Source organism: Leuciscus leuciscus, assembly GCF_965113295.1.
Source record: "Leuciscus leuciscus genome assembly, chromosome: 24".
In the NCBI taxonomy this organism is placed as follows: domain Eukaryota; kingdom Metazoa; phylum Chordata; class Actinopteri; order Cypriniformes; family Leuciscidae; genus Leuciscus; species Leuciscus leuciscus.
In genome coordinates this window covers 5,054,237-5,076,640 of record NC_138723.1, presented here as the reverse complement: position 1 = coordinate 5,076,640, position 22,404 = coordinate 5,054,237, and the positions used below count along the sequence as shown (strand labels likewise).

Below are 22,404 nucleotides of genomic sequence, written 5' to 3'. Positions count from 1 at the left end.
AATAAAAAGTAGGCTAAATATAGCCTATATAATCAAGCCGGCGCCTGAACTGGAGCTTAAGATCATCCCGAAACTCAGCGTATAAAAGGTAGCCTACTCGCCTCACAGACCTAACATTTTTTGAAATATATCTATTATCTACAGAAAGCTTGAAATCTTTACTTTTAAACAGAACCATTCAAAACAAAATAAAACTATGTAATCGAAATGTGCATTTCTCTCCGGCCCGGCGCATTCACTACTGAAGATCGCGAGTGAGTAGCCTATCGTCAACTTCATCTTTGCAATAAACAATTAAAATGTCTCATTGCAATATTTTACATATTCATAATCATTACTTGCTGGTTCTTTGTGACAGCTTTTAGGTGCCGTTTATGAACGCGTCACTACTGCATCAGCACCGAAAACACTGCGTGAGTAAGATGTGTGGCGTGACTCGTGAGTAACTAAAGCAGGGTCAATTGCAAACGTCAATTAATAATATTGATAATGATACCATGATGTAATTTACGTAATTTACGGCAAAGCGCCACCAAGTAACAGGGCTGATTTGTGTGGGGCGTGGTAAGGCTTTGGCAATCAGCGTTACCGATGGCTAGTCAAGACTCAATATGCTCCACAGCCAATAACGGCCCCGGGGCTTTAGCCCCGCCTAGCCCTATGGTTAATACGGCCCTGTGTGAGCGCTGCTGTTCATAAGAAACCAGTGCACAGGACATCATGTGATCACAACGTCAAATCTGCACTCATCATCATCATCATGATGGACTGGGATTTCCATTCTATTTGTGTGGTTGATTTAGCATGTTTATTTGAGAAAATGTCAGAAAATGCCACTAATGTATGAGGCAATGCTCTTGCTGAAGTGCCTCTCTGTGAGCTTTGCTCTCACCAAACATGCCTGACTACTTCTTAAAATATCCGTTTCAAATAAAGCTGATGGCGTTTGTGAGCTGGAAGTCTCATGGGTGGATGACGGGTCATTCTGCTTTAGAAATGTGTTTTTGTCAGCGGTATTTATATGTTAGTCGTGGGGTTTCTGCTCAAGAGGTCAAATATCCCGTGACAACTTTTAATGTTTAACCTCAAGATAGTCAATGATTCAGCGTGAAGTGTTCTCTGTGATGTTAGTACACTGACTGGTAGAAATGTGTCCTTTTATGTTAGTGGATCACAGTCTTAATACAGCTAATGCTAACAGGACTGAATGGAAAGTTCTGCTTTTATAGTGTGTCCAGTGTGTGTGTGTGTGTGCAGTTACGCTCCTCACTCCTTCACCTGTGTGTTTCATGAGCTCTGGGTTCATCTCCGGCCCTGCGCTCCAGTTCCAGCGCTCCCGTCAGAGATCGCGGCTCAATCAGCCTGACATTGGAGGGGTGTGTGTGTGTGTGTGTGTGTGTGTGTGTGTGTGTGTGAGATAGTGGAGGGGGAGGAACACAAGTGTCTCATGATGGGGGTGCAGGAATGTGATCAGAAACACTGTTATTAACTGTCCTGCGCAACGAACACACACCACAGCTCGCATTTGCTAGCGCACGTGTTCAGGGGCTGATGATGTGCTCTTGTAGAGTGTGTGTGTGTGTGTGTGGGGTTAGAGCAGGGGGCCGGTGGGCAGATTGTGGGGTCGTGCTGCTCCAGTTGGGCAGTGTGTGTGTGTGTGTGTGTGAAGCGTCTGCTGGGAGGAATTTCCCTGCATTCCTGGTACATGCCAGAGCAGTGTGCAGATTGAAGGATATAAAAACACAGGGAAAGGCAGGACTCTTGGCTGTGCTGTGCATGAGAAAAAGGGTGAAAATGTCCACTTTACCAAAAAAAAGTAGTAGAATAGTGAAAATAGTGAAAAAAGAAAGTGTAATTATAACAGCTTAGTCTACTGACTGAAGGCAACAAGACTGCTTAAATCTCTAAATAATGAGAAGAAAAAAACAGACAAGTGTAGCGCCCAATGACACTTAATTTGTTTTATTTTTTCAATTAAAATTTGTTTCCCTCAGTTTTCATTCCATTTGAGTGGTTAAATTAGATTTTAGTAATCAAAAAAAAATCTAATTAATCTTGAATACAATTTATTAAAAGTTTATTTTTTTTATTTTTTTCAGTTTTAATGGGTTAATTTAAATCTTAACCACTTAAAAGCATGTCTAATCAATTGAATTCATAACATCTATTCATAACAATATTTTTCTATAATAATTGGGCCCTGTAGAATGTTTTGTAAATTGTGTTCTTTTTTTTGTTGTTGATTTTTTTTTTTTTTTTTTTTTTTTTTTTTTTTAAATACAAATGTATTATTATTAAAACAATGTGATTTAAGTGTTATCAAATTGAAATTGAGCAATTCCTGTACATTTTTTTGGTAAACAATATAGAATATGATTTTTTTTGTTGATTATTACTACTTTGATAAGTAAGAATACAGTGAATGCACTTTTTAAAAATACAGCATTGAATCATTAATCCAAACAAATCTCACTGTAAATCAAATTGAATCGTTCTGATTTTGCAAAAAAAGAAATCTGTACCGAAAACCTACGAATCGATTCCCTGTCTAGCCAAATAACACACATTCACCTGTATAGACTCTCTCTAATGAAGGCAGCCGGTCGTCATCAGCACATCTGTGTGTTTACTGTGTGTTTACTGGCGCCTGTGATCCTACTGTAAGCTCAAACTCTGACCTGTTTTTCTTACTGTACTCAGGGCTGAGAGAGAGATGAAACCCTAAACCCTTTCTATTGTGGACGTGCTGGGACTCTCTTCTGCGGCTTCAGTTGCAGTCCAGTTATGATATTGTGAGACAGTGGCATGCATTGAGTTTTGACGTTTTGCAGTGGGTGTATCATATTGTGAAGGATTCCCAACCTAGTTTTTTCCCTCTGTTCTCTTGCTAAGTCACACAGAGTTTGTTTGTTCCAGCCCTCATGAACACACGCACACACACACAAACACACACACACACACACAAACACACACACACACGCGCGCGCCCTCACAAAGATGCTTTTTATACAGTCTCTCTCCCAGCACAAACAAGCCTACTCCTATATGTATGCATTATTTTCTCAAATCTTAATGCATTCTTCAGTTCTTGCAAATGGTAATTATTTAAATTTTAAATTTTATTGACTTTTTAATCATCTAAATAATTGTCTGATTCTTCTAAGAATATACACCATTCAAAACTTTGGGGTCAGTAAGATAAAAAATAAATAAATAAATAAAATAATACATTTATTCAGCAAGAATACATTAAATTGATCAAAAGTGACGGTAAAGTATTTATATTTCAAATAAACACTGTTCCTTTAAACTTTCTATTCATCAAGGAATCCTGAAAAATAAAATTCACCACGTTTTATACAATAAATGCAGTAACATTATGAAATATAACAATTCAAAATAGCTTTTTATATGTGAATATATGTTAAAGGAGAACTTGGTAACTTTTTGAACTTAAAACTGTCTAGAAATCATTTGGATGGTTAAACAACCTGTTCTGGTGATATTGGTTACTTTCCCAGCTCCCCCCAGCGTTCCCAGGCGGAAAACCAACCTTGCAACTTGCAACACTACCGTCCCGGCAAGATAGAAATTGGAAGTCTCGTGAGAAGCGAGAACTAGAACGAGAACGAGCGCGAAACACAAATTGCTTTACGGCAATTCGACATAAACACACACGCATGTATGATGTATTACCAGATTACTCACCTCGGTAGACATAGCTCCACGCGATACAGTTGGCTTGCTCCGATCAAAACAAACGCAGTAGAGAGGGGGAGGAGGCCGCCGCAAGTGAGTTTTTTACGACTGTGTTGTGAAATATACACCCCCCCCCACAGCTGTAGGGGGAGCTCGTGGGGAAAACATGCGACAAAAAGGGGAAAATCAGCGAAGAAGTGACAAGAGTTCGCTAGAGTTACCGAGTTCTCCTTTAAACTTGAATTAATATTTATTCCTGTGATCAAAGCTGAGTTTTCAGCATCATTACTCCAGTCTTCAGTGTCACATGATCCTTCAGAAATCATTCTAATGTGTTAATTTGATGATCAAGAAACATTTCTGATTATTATCAGTGTTAAAAACAGCTTTATATTTTTGTGAAAAATGTGGTACATTTTGTTTTTCAGGATTCAGAAAACTCACTCACAAAAGCTTTTGAAAGTTACTCTTCTAAAAGGTTCACCTTGTGCACATGCTTTATCTGTAAAGGGTGCATATTAGTACCTTAAATATAAATATTAAAACCTGTTGTAACCCTACTTTATTCCCCTTGCACATTTTAGAGTAATAGTGTTGTCATGAAAACAATGAAGCAGCACAAATAGAAATGCGTAGTAAGCAAAAATGAGAAACTAAACCCTTATATTTTAGATTCTTCGCAGCTCACAGCGACGCACACAATCTTTCAACCAATTTCATGGGGTGGATCCTGGGATCAGTGTTTCCCACAGCATTTTGTGAGACAATGGTGGGTGGACCCAAGTTAAAAATATCAATATGGTGCACTTTGAGTTCAGAATGAAGCGCTCCAACCCATGTTCATTGTCCACATTGACCCGAGTAAAAGGTCTGCATTGACGTGTACCTGCAAACTAAAGTGGACTCAACTCTACTTTTAGTTGATGTGGGGTCTCAGTCTACATTCACACTGCTGCTTTAGGAAGTCCTTTAGGAAGTTATTCATATGACAGTAATACCCATATATTGTAAAACAAATGCACTGTAAAATAAATTAAAAGGAATATTTTCATAATATTGCTACAGTAGGGAAATTACTATATTTTTGTCCTAATTTCTACACATGCAAGAGATAACTTAAGCTTTTATTTTGACAAAAACTGCAGTTTGGCTTTTATTTTGGCGGAAAGGTAAAAAAAACAAACAAAAAAAACAGGTTTGCAAACGTCTCATTACAAATCAATGCTGTAATCATCTGCCCATTAAAATGTTGTAAATTATGCAAATGCTGGCTAGACTCAGCACATGCAGAGATGGAGTTCACTGCGTTCATCCACTGTGAACCAAGCCATTCTGAGCTAAACACACGGTGAGCGACTGCTCTGAAACGTGCAGCGCAAACAGACTATATACTTATTTAACAAAATTACAGTCTTTTAGGGTTTGGTAACGGCACAAAGCCTTATCGCACTTTCATTTTATTTCGTTTGACAGATGCTTTTCCAGAGCAATGATGCAAACCAGTGATAGATTAGAGACCTTAGCTGTGTCCCAATCAGAGGCTGCATCCATCGTTTAAATGTGTTTACCGTGGTCCGTTTATGTACATTAGAGGATAAACTATATAAAATCACATCTTAGTAAAATATGTCAACATTTGAACCTTTAATTTTAAGCTTTTTTTATTTATTTTTTTAGGAAGTTGAAAACCCAATTCTTACACAAGTGTAATCCAGCATTAATAAAATCCTGCGGTCTCCAGCACACGGTGGATCTTGAGCTGGGCTAGGCCGTGTGGGATCATCTGTTGGATCCTTCATGGCCTGAGAAACGAAGCATGCATTAGTAGGCCACATCTGAAGGAGCCTTGGAGTTGGGACGGCCCATGTCGTGCCGCGGTGAAAGCATTCAGCCTCGAATTCAGCCTTTGAAGGATGCAGTCTCTGAATTGGGATGCAGTTTTTATGTTATTTTGGTTCATTATGAACCAGATTAGACTGACAGGCCGCCAGAGTTTAGGCAATTAATGGGAAACACTGCTGGGATGCAGAATTCCCATATATAACCTTCACTGCTCTCTGTAAATCAAACCTTTTTGCCGGTGCGTCTACTCTTACTAATGTGCTTTTTCCTTCGTGTAGAATTTCTTTAACTGTGTGATATTGGAGTTTTTTTTTTTTACAGAAACTGCCCACTTCAAGTCCCCCACATCACTTCATCTGGCTTGAAATTATAGACCTGGGCCTTGACTTGGCCACACTTTCATATTTTGGTTCATCATATTGAAAGGTCCCCTTATCATTATCATGTTGGAAGGTTCAGCTTAAATTTTTTTGACACTAAAGGCCAATTCACACCGCACAGACAAACACGATCAGTGTGTTCCCCCTTTTGTGTCTTTTTTTTTTTTTACTGAACATGTTCAATCAGCGTCTGTTGGTGTTTGTTGGCGCAGTGTGAACATGACTTATTTTTCATAAAATTTAAATTCCAAAACTTTCTGCCGTGTTCGTGTTCGCACCGCAGGAATTAGGAGTGATTTTACTTCTAGGAACTCTTTTTGGAGGAACTAATTTACTCCTAGTCGGTCTAAACCAGCGCTATAGGAACTACAGTGACATTAGTGACGCTGACTGGCCGAACGCACGCGAAACAAGCACCCGCCATTTAAAAAAAGCTGTGTAAACACACAGATCATAGCCTATATATTTACTCCAGAAACTAACTCTAATGAACATGGAAAACAGTGATGGATGAACCTCTTAATCTTTACACTGAGGAGAAAATCCAACACATCTTTGAGGATCCAAGAGAAACATGAATATGTATTTCTGCTCAGCAACACTGGACATCAAACACACGGCATACGCTGATAACCTTTTATATACTCTTTCTATGTATAACAGTTCTATATAATAACATGTTAGACGGGAGTGTTAGACAGATCGTTAACTAATGAACTCGGAGAATGCGAGCGATGTTTGTTTGCTCAGGCTCTGGAGTTCTCAGCGCTGTCAAAATAACAAGCGCTGCTTACGTAACTTCAGAGTTCCTACTGGTTCCTACTGGCGGTGCGAATGCAACCAGGAAAACGTTCCTACGGGAACCATTAGTTCTCGGGAAATCCCCCTGGTGGCTCGTTCCTATAACTGAGTTCCTATAACTACCCGGTGCGAAAGCCCCTTATGACATAGCGACAACACTGTATTCTCTAATGCAGCTCAGCCGGCCTCGTGAGATCCATGACGGATGAAAACAAACGTGGATGTACAGGAGCTGACGGCAGTAGATGTTCAACTCTGTGCTCTCAGTTGCAAAAAATAAATGAGGCAAGCACATTTGGTTGTGGTCTTGTGTGGATAGATGTGGTCTTGTGTGGATAGATGTGGTCTTGTGTGGATAGATGTGGTCTTGTGTGGATAGATGTGGTCTTGTGTGGATAGATGTGGTCTATGCGCTCCGTATGGCCTGTGCTGATCACAGTGGGAGCACTGGGAGCTGGAGGTGAGCTGCAGTTATAAGTAGGGTTGGGCATCGAGAACCGGTTCCAACTGGGAACCGTTTAAAAAATAACGATGCCATTGGAATCGTTTAGAAAATTTGTTTTCGATTCCGATCATCGGTTCCAAACGCGCAAGTTTTGGTTTCCATAGTGGCCACTGGATTTCCGGAAGTGCTTGCCGCGCCCGCTTGTTCTGTTGCAGGCATGGAGCACGGTAAGCGGCGCTCAAAAGTGTGGCTTTATTTCACCTTAAAAAAGCCTGGGTCGGCAGAGTGCAACACATGTGACAAACTTATTTCTTGCACGGGCGGATGCACTACAAATATGACTAAACACCTAACGTTACGCCTGCATGGTGTACAAAATTTACAAGGAGTGTAGCGTGTTCGACATATGTCCACTGTCTCTGAGCGCTGGTCCACTGTCTCGTCCTCCTCAGGCAACCCTGCGTGACCAACGTTAGTAACGTTGCCAGGATCGAGTGCAAAATAATTAATCTGTAATGTTTGTTATTTTGAATAGAAATCATCACTCATAAAGCGTCATTCACGTCTTCTCCGGTTTATTTGTGTTCACATACATGCAATAAACAGCATCCGCCAGGGCTCTTAATCCAATGGTGCGCATATTTGGAGAAATAATGATTTATCATCACATGTTTGTAAAATATTTCGTCATACAGAATAACATTACTATTCATTTTCCAATGCATTATGCGATCTGAAGAGCTCAAACAGCGAACACATCGAGCTCTGTCTCTGCTCTTCCTGATTCGCGTCAGTTTATGATATCAGCGCTCTCTCATTCGCTGTACAGCTGTCAATCATCTCACGTGGACCAACGTGATATGAGGTCTTTTTTTAAAATGAATAGAGAATGTTTATAGTATACGTGCTAAGCAAGGTAGCTATTAGCTGCATATAAAATGCTAAATATAACATATTTCAACATCTTTTTTTTTTACTTAAAACCATTTTAAACCGCGACCGGAATATGATACAAATCAACGGTGTTTTAAAGTGAGCTTTTATACATTGAGTTAGTTATGTCCAGAGAGTCCAGACCAGGGTGCAAGTTCTGCATAAATCTGTTTTTTGGTCTGGTGCAGAGGCATTCCTAATTTTCTCCCACGTGGGCTGCAGCTCCCAAAACTAAAACTAAATCAAAATAAAATTTTCCTCTGTGAAATGAGCCTGTGACAGGTTTTGACTCCACCCCTCAAAGAATCGGAATCGAAAATCGAAAAGAACCGAAATCGAAATGAAGAATCGGAATCGGAATCAGAATCTTTCAAATCAAAACGATGCCCAACCCTAGTTATAAGGCACGTCACACACTTTGATGTGTGTTCTGCAACCGGCTCAAAATATCAAACATGTTAGATATCCTTAAATGGGTGAATTATAGTCTAAAGTTAATCTGTGCCCAAAGTTTTGTGCCTATTTCCTCTAAAGCTCGCTTGAATTTGTTGTAAAATAGATCATTAGACATGATGTTATGGTGCCTTGAAAGCTTGTGTGAAAGCAGGTTCATAATGAGGCGCCGTCACACACACGCACGCACGCGCGCACACACACACACACACACACACACACACACACACACACACACACACACACACACACACACACACACACACACACACACTTTCTGTTTGGCCATTTCCAGACGGTTAAGGGCTGTCGGTGGAGTTTGCTTTGACATGTCTGCTGGTTTCACTCGGTAGACCACATCTGAGGAAAACTCTTCCTAGAAGAACAGACCTATAGTCATGTTCAGCTTCATCATCTCTAATGCCCTTTCTCCCTGGGAAATGTACTAATGTTCAAAGCAAAAAAAGACTTGGTATTTTCACTGGAAACTCTTCACTAGTCACTGCCTCCACTAGCACAGCCTGGTCGGTGTATATAGTGCTGATCTCACTCCTGGTCCGTTCTATATTAGGAAATAATTTATTATGAGGTTGACATCTCAGATGACTTCCAGAAATAATACCAGGGTTCCTCGCTCACGTTCAGCCGGATGGACCTCTGCAGCCGACAACCAGTTTGATCCACTACTGAGTTTAGATTTTAGTACTACTTTTGCAACCTGGTATAGAATGATACTATTTAAAAAGAAAATAAGTCTAATTTTGAAAATGTAGGCTAACTCTCACCAAAATGCCAGTTTTACTTTAACACTAGAACTACCAAGGCAGTCTTTTTGACTTGTTTAAAATTTTGCAATGTAATAACTTTGTTGAAATAAAACCCATGTAACTATAGGACCCTGATTTTTCCTAAACGTGTCTATATTTTATTCTATCATTGTTATTTTATTAAAATTTCAAGACACAAAACAAGAGCATTTCTACCTTGGATGGCCATAAGTGATACTGACCGTGTGACCGCATGCATACAGTTTTCATTGTAATTTTACAGCATGATATTTTTGCTCACTAGAACTAATATTGGCTACTAAATCAGTTCGTTTTCTCGCAGTTTGCCAGTTTGGGGCATATGCATTTCATATGTGCCCATAAAGGTTTTACCTATGCATTGAAATGCATATTGGCGATGTTATTGTAATCTAATATCCAAGGATATTACAAATATTTACAAAGAAAATAATAGAAAATGTATCACTTTCGACTTTGTATCTGTAATTACAATAGCTATTGTGGTTGTCGATTAACTAATACATTTTTACATACATTAGAATTAAAATGTAGTGTTCTGATGTTTATTAGTACCTATCCTAACATTACAGATCCATTTATTCTTAGATTTGATATAGCTTATTGAAATCATATGCAAATAATGTATGAGCGGTCAGAATGACTGCTATGGCCATTATAGTAGTTCTAGTGTTAAAGCTGAAAGAAAACCGAAATCTTGGCTAAAACTTAATATGAAACCGTTATTTTAGCATCCGGTCAGTATTTTTCGTTTTGAGAAAAGCAGCGTTCGTGTGAAATGACCAATTAAGTTGCATTTGTAAAAGCTGTTGGACGATTTCTTGAGGAAAAAGAGCTTAAATTTACAGTTGTTACGATAAACCGGCCTAAAGCTTCTGTTACTAAATGACTAGCTTTCCTCTATAAAGGTATAATGAGCCTCTCTAAGCGCTGTGCTGCTGTTGTAGGGGTCAGTGCTGCTGTTGTAGGGGTCAGTGCTGCTGTTGTAGGGGTCAGTTCTGCTTGCATTGGCCAAAATATTTATTATTGAGGTTCATTTCGAGATCATTGGGCCTCATTCATAAAACACAAGAATTTTTGTGTAAATTGGTCGTATTTTCAAAAACGTTGGTGGTGAACACTTTATTGAATCATTTTTGATAGTCGCATGGCTAATTAGTCTCTTCTGCATGTGTGCAGTATAATGGTATGAGACTGGGAAGGGACTCCTGTACCTGTAATTCACGCAGGCGTCATTTTTGGGTGCGGATCTTGTGCATGAATGACTGGAAACCATTAAAATACACACGTTTAACTATCAATTCTGAGGTTTAACATGCATTTTTCTATTTTATGCACTATTTTGAGTTACTTTGCACTGTTTATAAATCTTTGCAGTTACAGTGTATATTAAAATATACAGTATTTCCAGTTGTTTGAACCCAGATGTTCTTCATAAGGTCAATAAGCTTCAACACTTACTCCAAAACAAAAAGTTTGTCCAGGATTTTTAGGTTTTGTTTTAAAGCCAACCATTTTCATTTTAGTGCAAAATGACCAAATCAGACTATATGACTAAAGAGGTGACTTTACCAATCAGCGATTGGCTCTTATTTAGAAGGCGGGACTTATTCCGCCATTTTAAGCGTTGCACTTTTCCCCATTCAAAACAATGCGAGTGACGCGTCTTGTGTTATTCTACAGTCTTTACTTCCTCAAACGTCCACGTCACAGTGTGAAACATTAGCATGATTCCCGCCCACAGGTTTAAGCGCACTGGCTCAGCTGGCCAATCAGAGCACTCTGAGCTTTTCTGAAGGAGGGCTTTGTAGAAATCAGTGTGTTTCAGACAGACCGTGAACCGAGGAGCCGCTATTATGTTTTTTTTAGCATTAATGCATGTTGACCTACTCTATTACTCCCAATAATCAAAATAATGAGCTTTTAAAATAGCATCTTTAAACAATGTCTTATGGCTGGCACCAGTGTGATCACAGATATATTACGTTTCCTAGATGGTATAGTTCTTGTGAGCTTTCCCAGCCGGGGGTTTTCTCAGGTGTACAGTAAGCCAGTGTGTGCAGTGACTGAAGCACTCCTAGTTTCACAGTGTGACCCAGTTAGCCTGTGAGTGTGGTGATATCGTGTTAGCGCTCGTGTCTCCGTGTGCTAGTTCACATCACAGCCGGATCCTGGTGGACGAGCGGGACACAGTTTGGTCTCTGTAACGCGCCTGTCCTGCTTAAAGGCAAGAGACCTGATTATCTCCACTATAGCAGTACATTAATCCTCCATGCCTGTGCCGGTTCCTCAGCTTGGGTGCTCAGAGATGTTGGCAGGACAGTGCTTTCAGAAACATGTATTTCCCAAGGCTTCCTGCAGTCGGTCCAGCGTGTGCCGCCAGAAATGCCCTGTCCGTGTTCGCTCTCTCTGCATGGCTCTGTTAGGATGGGGCAACGGGATAAGATCATGTGATTTAAACTTCAAAGGACTTTTGATGATAATGTAGCCGCTTTTTAAGTAGTTTGTTGTAGGGCTGGGCATTGACAAATTTCACAAGTCCATTTCGATTTGATTTCATGACGGATTTATTCAAACATATTTAATATTGAAGAACAAGGTTATGTAAAAATATGAGTATAAAATATAATGCAAATATTTATTAAAATATTAATACACTAGATTTAACGCACACGATTTATTGACGTGGAGGAGCAGGTCAGACACATGATTGTCTGCTGTCAATAAAATGTCATACGCTACGAATAATAAGAATTAATTGATATTTAACTTAATAATAGGAAAATAATCTCCATCTATTATTTGATTATTTTAAATCTTATTTAAAAATATAAAGACGCACTATAGTTAAAATGGTTTTCTGTCTTGTATTTTACCTCAAAATGATGCATGTTATTTTAATAAAAATGTGGGCATTAGCAGAAATAAGTTAATATTATTTACATGAGGTAAACATAAATCTGCTTGGTTTATATTGTTACTGTATATCATTTCTGCCATTATAATGACCCATTTCAAATGTTTACATGTTCTTCTTCTCTAAATCTTTTGAGCTGTGATGAAATATTGTTCTTGTAAATACTTTCCAGCATTTCAGAAACAAAAGCCTAGGATAGATCTTTAAAATGCATCTAAATTACAGCGACGCACAACATTTACCGTACGGTGCCCAGCAGTGGTCAAAAAGAGTTTCAACCGTGAATTTTTAATTGCTCTCTTCTTGTAAACTCAGATGTGGATTCGGACAGCAATTAAATTACTGTACGACTTTGGTGTTTGTCTAAAAACAGTAGATAATTCTAGAAAAAACGTCATTCATTCGATAAAAACGGCGATGAGATCATCCACTAGCCCCTGTAAATGCTGAAAATACCTCACGACCACATGAGAAACAATTACTGTCCGCATTGGGCAAGTGTTTGCGTTTCATTTTGATATGAAAAAGGCTCAGATTTCAAATCATAAGTAATAAAGCACAAAGCTTATTGTGATTTATTGGATGGCAGGTGCGAGAGTAATGTTCACTCTGTTCAGTTCACGCATCACACAGTAAAACATCAATTCTTCTGATTTTAAAAGTCTGTATCGGTTGATCAAATGAAAATCAATTAAAAACGATATTTTTAATATTAATATTTTTTATACTTTACTCACCCAGAGTCTAACGACTTTCCAAATTTTTAGTTTTTTATACTTTTTGTCACAATTATTGGACTCAATCTTAGTTAACAAAAAGATTGAATCCAATATTTGTTGATAAAATAGCGTAACGAGTTATTTTTATGTTTTTGGTTTTGTCATTTTTGACCGGGAACACCACAAGTGTTATAGGGTTTTCAACACATCACAAGGGTTAAGAAAAAGTAGACCTATATTGCTTAAGTAGATCCCGGATGGGCATCTTCAGGCCTGGAGGGCCGTAGTCCTGTCGAGTTCAGCTCCATCCCTCCTCAAACGCCCCTGAACCAGCTCATCCATGTCCAGACTGTGCCGAGCCGGAGTCTAACCGAAGGCTTTGCTTTATGTTTGCTGATGGGTAAAGCTGTGAGCATTTCACGATACGCCTGCCATCGCTGTTTTGTCTGTCTGATAGAAGGGTTAGTTTATGCTTGTTGTTTGCTGGTTTAGTTAGTTCAGTGTATGCTTTGAGTGGTGACTTGAGGTCCGAGCGCTTGGCCCCTCCGGCGCACACATTGTGCTGGCGTAACCGGAGCGCTGAGAGCGGGCGGCCCGTGAGAAAGGGTGTGCACCGCTACAGGCCTGCAGTCTAGGCTTACGTGGAGCCCGAGATGCATTCCCAGCGCTGGCTCCTCCACAGCCCACCTGCGCGGCCCACAATGCCTCTTTGTTCCTGCCCCATGGCACTGTGGGATAGCTGTTATCTGAGAGGCAGGGGTTGGCCACCACCGACTTTCCCATTCAGAGTAAAGATGGTGCATTCCTGCTCTCCGGTTTCGCTGCGGCTCAGGCTCATGAGAGCTGCTTTCCCAGTGTGGGAGTGAGGCGCTCGCACGCTTCGTGTGGCCGTTTGCGGTCGCGTTAAAGTCGCACAGTTCTCGCACTGAACATTGAGTGCGAGAATTAGCGTTTGAGTCTGTAAATATACAATGGAAAACTTGAAACCGTCTGCAGTTTAATGTACAATGTTTATCAGAACTGTCTTGAGCAACAAGATCAATTCTTTATGAAAGCGAAATGAAGTTTACTTTATTCTCAAACACTGGTTTCATGATTCTCCATAGCAGTGCTGTTACCACATGCTAATGAACACGCATACTTATTTTAAAGGATAAATGTTCATGTAAATATTGACCATTGAAATTACAAATATGGCATGCAAGTAATAACGAACAAAGAAACGCATTGCAATAAATAATAAACCCGTTAGAACAAGGATACAAATGAAGTGCATGAGGCTTGAAGTTTTTCATGTATTTAATAACAACAGCATTAATTATTCAAATTAACATCTAAAATAAGCAAGGAAAATAATAATGGTATTATAAAAAGAACTAAAATGGCAATTTCCAAACTAGGGATACCAATTTTTAGGCCTTTTGATAAAATGTATAATGTTATTTATTATAATATATAATATTTAAAATTATTATTAATAATGTTTTAATAAATTTAGGGCTGGGATAAGGTATAAAATAACTATAAATCCAAAACTAAATGTGACATTTAATTTCTGTAGGCATTACATGTTATGTTACTAAACGTTATGGTTCATTATGGCCTGTAATTGTTGTTAATAAATGACTTATGTTAATGGTGGCTTTCAAATATAATGTTTAATGGCTAAAAATACTGTTTAATAGATGTATTGATTGCACTTTATTTTACAGTGTGCTGTGTACGTACAGTGTACTTACCCACAAAAGTACTGAGTAGTGTAATGTAACTACATGGGTTAAGTTGAGGTTTAGGGGTAGGGTCAGGGTCAGTACCTATAGTTGTTACCCAGTAGTGTCATTACTACAGTAAATGGGCCTACATATAGTATATACATGGGGAACAGGGCTGTAAAATAAAGTGCTACTGATGTACTGGTAATCCTGGCCTTTGTTATTTACAATCTACTACCTTTGTTAATTTTATATTAAAGGTGGGGTCAGCGATGTTTGAAAAACGCTGTTTGAAAGTTGGCCGGACCGACACAACAACAAACGTGTGTAGCCAATCAGCATTAGGGGCGTATGACGGTGGAGTAGAGAGAATGAGCAGGAGGGAGATCTGAAGAAAGACTGTAGAAAGGGAGATTGCTGAGAGACATTACAAAAGAGAGAAGCTCAGAGGAATTTCACTGGGAAATGAAGCGTTATGATCAGGAAAGAGCTTTTAGGATCCGCATTAATACTAGAAAAGCTGTCCAGCGCTGGAGAGAGCTGAGCGGGAAGGCCTGATAACAGGTGTTGCTTTGATTCGCTCCACATGCGAGGAACACTGGGTTTGGGCTTTGGGGGGCGGAGCAATGAAGGGAAAGGGTGTGTTTGTTTGGGTTGATCTCAAATATCAACAATGTTCAGCAACGACTTTGAGAAATAACACACTGCACCTTTAATTTGGGTGTTCAGTGTCAGTAATTTTTAATGTTAAGTATAATTTAATCCCAGAAGCCCGTGTGTGTGTAATTATTACTCAAATGTAATCGATTCAAAGCCTTTGTTAATTACATACAGGCACAGATATGACTCCCTCTTTGCATCATGTGACAGACAGCTAGTCCAGCACACTGTTATCAGGAAACCTGTGCTGAGAGATTATAGTCGGGAAGGATGGACGGATGTATTAAAACTTTTACTTGAGTGCTGGTGAGAGGGGTTAAAAGTTATTCTTTAAATTTACATATTAACATATTTTTCCCTTCCATTTTCTCGTTGAGCCCTGTTTCAAAACTCAAAACATCATGTCGTGTCATCGTGTGAACTCAATGGAAAAGATCACTCAGAGAGAGCCTCTAATGTCTTTCTGCAGATTACCATAATTATCTTTTACACCGCTATTATCGTCCTGACTTTCTGTTTTGAAGCCACGGCTGGCCATGTTATTAATACAGCATGTCAAGTTAAGAGTTACGTCGAGATTCTGTGCTCTTTTACATTTCAGTTGTATCTAGCAGCTTGAAAGGGGAAAAAGTGTTTAAAAAAAGTGTTGCATTGACCTGAAAGTCACCTTGTGTGATTTGTGTTGCTGTGCAATGAATCAAACCATAAGTTTGGCCCCTCGTTTGGTTTTCATGGTCGATCATTAGTGTCCATCCTCCATTATTAACCACTGTTAATTGACCAGCGCACCAGTCCAGTGCAAACACAAGCAGCTGTCGTCATATTTCTGCTCTTCCATTTCCATTCATTTTCATTATAGACACAATAAACCATAAGCAGTATTTTATTCTTACTGTCGTATTCAGAGTTTGTAGCGACACTACAGAAAGTAACATCAGCAGTTTTTCTGTAATGTTAGAGCCATGACTGAAGAACATTGTTTGAGGTTAAAACGAGCTTCAACAATCAGTCGGTCAGCCGATACGCTTCTGCAAAAGAGCCGAGTTTGACGTCAGCGCACTTCCTCGTGTGATGTGGCAGGAAGCCTGGCTTTCCTGTCCCGGGTTGTTGTTGTTTTGCAGCGCTCGCTGCTTCTTGTGTAGAGGATCCTGAGAGAGGCGAAGGGACGCCCGTGATCCTGCTGCTCATTACAGCTGGAGATGCTCCTTCCCCATCCCGCCTCCACATGTGGACTCACCGCTCCAGACGACTCTCTCTCTCTCCTTCATCTCTCAGTCGGGCGGTTCAGGGGCTTTTCCAACATCCACTTTAATGATGTTTAATCAGACCCTCAGTCGTGATCTTCATCTTGTGTAAATTGATGCATGACGGGTAAGATGGCAAGAGATAACGCAGTTTCCTCCATGCGCTATACAAAAATACTTTTTGGTAACACTTTATTTTAGAGTGTCCTTGTTACATGTTACTGTAATAACAGTAAATTATGCATAATTACATGCAACTAACCCTCAACTAAACCCTAATCCTACCCTAACCCTATAGTAAGTACATGTAGTTAATATTACTCAGTACTTAAATATATAATTACACTGTAACAATGACACCTTAAAATAAAGTGTGACCTACTTTTTTTTTGTAACATGAAATCTTTTAAGAATCATTTATTGCAAAAACTCTTTTCTGCATATTTATGTTGAACCTCGCTTTACACAAACATGCAATCGTTTAGAAGGGGTGTAAGGATTCATGCATATGGATCAAGGCATCTGGCAATTGACTAATGATATTATGTATCGATGCAACGTGTCAATTATGTTTAAAGCTGCCGTCGGCAAGTCTGGCAGATTGGGTCGATTAGCCAAAATTTTGAATGTTTACAACTCTCATGCCCCTCCCCACTACCAGCGAGCACCCTCCCATCGAGGTCGTGCTCGTCAGTGCGTCACTGTGCGTGTGTGTACCTGATTTTCTGTGAACGCGTCCGTCTCTTCAGCATCTATCAACACCATGGACTCGGAGGTAGGCTGCCCTGGCTAATCTATCCATAGATAGCAATAACCGAGGAATTGGAAGCTTGTTAGTAGATGTTCTCTCCGCCATCACGCTTCATGCAATCTCCAGGCGAACTTCAGGCGTGGCGTGTGCATGTGATATTAACGTGCGCGAGTGAGGGGGGATCTGTGGCGTGTGCACGACCTGTGATTGACAGTCAGATCTCACACCCCCCTGCACTGATTGGACCTGATGAAGCGGGAGCGCTGGATTTTTGCAAAACAAATAACACGCTCCAGGTGGAGTTAGAAGCTCGGGTTTTTTTCTAAAACCACCTTATTTATGTTGTTCTGTCGGATTATAGTGTCAATTTCACTGAATATGATCAAACATTTTTTGCCGACGGCAGCTTTAAGATGCACATTTATTTTGACACTTTCATGCATGCAATGCCCGTTGAATGCTCTGTATTTTTGTATATTATTTAAACTAAAGTGCATATTTTTTGGGATGTTCCAATTGGGACACATGATTGAGGAGGGTTCAAGTAAATTTAAAATTTTGGTTGCATTTGTCAAAATAGGCAAATAATGTCGTAATATTGATATAATTCGAAGGCCCTCTAATCGAATTAAACCATGACCGTATCGTGGCATGATATTGTATCAAGGAGAATGATTGTCGTGGTGAACCAATCACATCACAGCATCTCAGACTCGGGCGTTTCTGAAAGACCAAACCAACATTTGTCATCGGATCAGAATGATTTGGTTTGATTCCCTCCAGAAGCGTCTCACACGATTGCGTTTCCGAACACCAGCATCCGAACGCAAGAGAGCATGACAGTTGTGTGTTGTGTTTCGTCTGACACTCTGAGACACACTCATTTATGATGGAGGAAGAAAGAGCCTGATTACAGCAACAATATTTATCCGCAAATGCTTTATGCGATATTCCAATTTTACCCATAAGATAAATTCACAACTTTGGATGGAAACTGCTACTCATGGTTCAGTGAGTGATTTGATTGGTTCATACAGGTGACATTTGGTTCATACAGGTGACCTGTGAGTTTGATTGGTTCATACAGGTGACCTGTGAGTTTGATTGGTTCATGCAGGTGACCTGTGAGTTTGATTGTTCATACAGGTGACCTTTGGTTCATGCAGGTGACCTGTGAGTTTGATTGGTTCATACAGGTGACCTGTGAGTTTGATTGGTTCATGCAGGTGACCTGTGAGTTTGATTGGTTCATACAGGTGACCTGTGAGTTTGATTGGTTCATACAGGTGACCTTTGGTTCATGCAGGTGACCTGTGAGTTTGATTGTTCATACAGGTGACCTTTGGTTCATGCAGGTGACCTGTGAGTTTGATTGTTCATACAGGTGACCTGTGAGTTTGATTGGTTCATGCAGGTGACCTGTGAGTTTGATTGGTTCACACAAATGACCTGTGAGTTTTTCCTGACCGATTGATTTTAAGAGTTGTTTATTTGTGGCTTGCATGTCTGACTGCATATGATGAATGTCATGTGTTGTTCCTCATTTGTAAGTGGCTTTGGATAAAAGCGTGTGCTAAATGAATACATACTGCAGACAGCCAGTGAAGCCAGTGTGGTGGTGGTGTTGTCGTCGTCGTTGTTGGTGTTGTTGTCTTTTTTAATTTTGTTGTAACCAGTCTTTACGTCTCATCACACACTTTGGCTGCAAACAAACAACACATTTGTGTGTGAGTATTTCTTTTGCTATGTGACATGTACAGTGTGCAGATTCTGTGAGAGCTTTGTTACGACTGCAAGAGAGATGCATTTTCTATGCCGATAATTAGCATATTTATTTATGGCATCAGCTGATGAGTCTTGAAGTTCTGAGAGCTTGAGTTTGACAGCCAGCGCAGATGCACAGGAGCTTCATTAGTCTTTTGTTGAACAGTTATGGCTTATAAACTGTGTAAAAGTGAGCCGAGCAATTTGCCAATTTCTATTTATTTTCAAATAGTTTTTCTAATTTAGTATATATTATGTCAAAAAATATATACATTTAATTGCATGTGTAATTTACTTTTCAAAATAGATTTTAAATAACTAAATATTAGGGCTGTCAAAATTGCTCAAAAATGACGTTCGAATATTCCCTCTAAAAAACACACGAATATTCGAACTATTCGAACATCTGGTTGCGCATTTTGTCAATGCGCATTACGCATCCTGCATTACGTCAATAACAGGACAAATTAATACAAAGAGACATACATAACTACTTGTATAGGTAGTTAATTTAAGTTTAAACATATTTGACAATGTATTACCAACACAAAACCAAGTAAATAAACTAATGGCCAAGACCGCAGACCTTAGTCTCGCTCACTCGCAGGCACTCTCTCTCTCGCGCGCCCTCGCGCTCACGCTCTCTCTGCGCATAACGGTTTAAATGAACAACAATAAGCACATGTTGAGTGCTGATCAAGAGTTTTGTGCAAGCAATTTAAGGTCGCGACTCTTGTCCCAAATATAGCAGGCTTCATTCAGTGATTGAAACAAATTTATTAACATTAATTGAAGTTTTACAGTATAGAACCGACATTGAAAGCTCCGAGCGAGCTGTGCTGTGGTAAACATGGAACTTTTCTGTTTAACGTTAAATAAAATGAGGCACACAATTCAGAGAAATTTGACAACAAAGAACTTTTACCCTGAGGTTCATCAAAAATAAAGTGCTATTAAAAAAGAAAAAGGCTACTTACATTATTGGTGCTTGTATTAAAAAAAGGAAAAACTGACTGCAATTTATTCCATTGTCTTTTAGTGCACTGTCAACTTTCAGCAGTGACGCTGTGCTAGACAGTGCGACTCGTGTGACCTGTCCCTCAGGCAGCGCGCGCGCCCACTCGCAAAGCAGACAGCCGCGCCTCTGCTTCCGCGGACGTGTTTTACCATATTCTAAATTCACATTCGAATATTTATTTTCACGTTCGAATTTCTGTTTTTTAAAACTATTCGAATATATATTCGAATTTAGAATATTCGTTGACAGCCCTACTAAATATATAGTGTGATATCACATTTATCGTCTTATCTCTCGACAGTTTCGGCATTGGCCATAAATGAGTTCTTATTGGTCGCCCAATAGTGTCTGCGCTGCTTGCTGGGAAATAACTGTGGGAAAGGGATAATGTGGTGAAATACACGTTCACATGCTTATTGACCCTGAGACTGATGCTAGTGTGTTGTGTCCCTGCAGCCGGGACATGGAGAGCAAGGAGACTCTGCGCGGGCTGCAGAAGATGGAGGACCGGCCGGAGGAGCGCTTGATCCGGGAGAAGCTGAAGGCCACCTGCATGCCCACCTGGAAGAGCGAGTGGCTGGAGCGGCGCAGCAGGAGAGGCCCGATGGTGCGAACACACCACTTATTACACATCTCCAAATATGTATTGCACATCACGTCTAAAACAGGGCCGTCTTTAACACCGTGCTGCTCTACATTCAGCTGTTACAGGAACATATCCAGTATTAACCGTAACCAGGCTAATTATACAGGGCTTGCTTATGACCTTAAGATCAGGCAACTAGTTGTTCATGCAGTCCACCGGTGAAATCTAGTTTTGCACACGTTTGTTACTGTTATGCTCATGTCAGATTCAGTTTATTTTTTATTCATTACTAGTATTTTTATGCGATAGTGTGACAAAGGGTTAATGAAATTTATATTGGTAACAATTATAAAGATTTAATTAGTTAACTACATTATTACATTTCAGTATTTCTACAGCATTTTATTCATCTTAGTTAATGTTAATTTCAACATCACTAATACACTTTTTAAATAAAGTTTGTGTAAGTCTGTAATACTAGTTAATGCGCTATGAACAACATGAACAATTGAATTTTATAAACTATCATGAACTAAACAAATAAACAATAATTCTTTATACAATTAATCTTTGTTAGCTAATGTGATTAATGTTTACAAATGAAACCTTATTTTAATATTACTATATTACTGTTTTATTATAGTAATAATAGTTATATTAAAATATTAAATATGAATTTATAATATTAAGTATTATAATATATAAAATAAAATATTACTATATGATATTTTTAATAATATTACTAATATTACTATTGAGATCTTATTTCTTTTTATTAATTGAATTTATGTAATTATAAGGGTAGTTTTAACATGCATGACCTCACATACTTTGCTTATAATGGGGCTCATTTTGAGGAATACCATATAAAAAAAGGCAAAAAAATTATTAAATTCAAACTCGCTTTATATTCCAGTTTTAATTGTTTTGTTTTAGCTTGAAGTTAATTTTATAATGCTCTGAATTATGAAGATTTTTTTTCTAATTTGGTTAAATGGTGTAAAGTAAGACTAATTGACATATATATATATGTCTAGTCCGAACACATTGTCACCATTTTCTTCTGTTTTACTCATAAGGCATCATTACTGATTCTTCAGTACATTACTGATTTCTGCATTACTACAGTTAACAATTAACTCCCTGGATTAATTGGCTAGTTAACTATTGTTAACTACTGTTAATGGTTAAGTCGTTGGATCGGATGCCCTGTTACCAAAGATAGCAGAAAACCGGTTAGAGTAAGGAACGGGAAATGAGGAGTTTTGCAGGTCTCCTCCTGAGAGCCGCAGGCCGTCCTTACGCAAGCGTTATTACAGCTGACCCTGTTGAGGAACTCCACACTGTGTGCTCGAACGCTCCAGGGGCCGCTTCTACTACAGCTTTCAACTAAAAACTGAAAACCTTTTGGCCGTTTTAGCTGTTCATTTACACAGTAATGGCATTTGGGGCCTGAAAACGCAAACTTTTGAAAACTGGTTTCAAAGTGCAAGTTTTTGAAAGCGATAACATTATAGTCTCCATTTAAACTACGAAAACATGAATTTGTGAAAACATCATATGTATTACATGTTCATAGACGAATAGTGTTTCTTTACAAAGTGACATTCACTGATCACTGATCAGTGTGAACTGAGATCGATTTGAGAACGTTGTCGTCTATACGTGAGAAAC

The 22,404-nt window shown here is 39.2% G+C and overlaps 1 protein-coding gene and 1 long non-coding RNA gene across 4 annotated transcripts in view; one reads left to right on the top strand and one right to left on the bottom strand.

The window, feature by feature from the left end:
* The window catches only part of map3k1 (mitogen-activated protein kinase kinase kinase 1, E3 ubiquitin protein ligase), a 72,120-nt gene that overhangs the window by 18,614 nt on the left and 31,102 nt on the right, over positions 1-22,404 (top strand). The window contains exons 1-2 of one of the 2 annotated variants that reach the window (XM_082156827.1): positions 15,726-16,738; positions 20,601-20,751. In XM_082156827.1, the coding sequence (XP_082012953.1) occupies positions 16,728-16,738; positions 20,601-20,751 (162 nt within the window). In that variant the 5' untranslated portion in view covers positions 15,726-16,727. Of the gene's footprint in view, positions 1-15,725; positions 16,739-20,600; positions 20,752-22,404 lie in introns of those variants that run through there. The other variant, XM_082156826.1, reaches the window with a different exon arrangement.
* Positions 18,541-20,433, bottom strand: LOC309488619. Of its 2 annotated transcripts, none has more exons than XR_014202211.1 (3): positions 20,400-20,433; positions 18,782-19,444; positions 18,541-18,653 (listed from the first exon to the last, which is right to left on the bottom strand). It is a non-coding gene; the product is annotated as an uncharacterized lncRNA (long non-coding RNA). The 2 variants fall into 2 exon arrangements; XR_014202212.1 differs by having other exon boundaries at positions 18,812-19,444.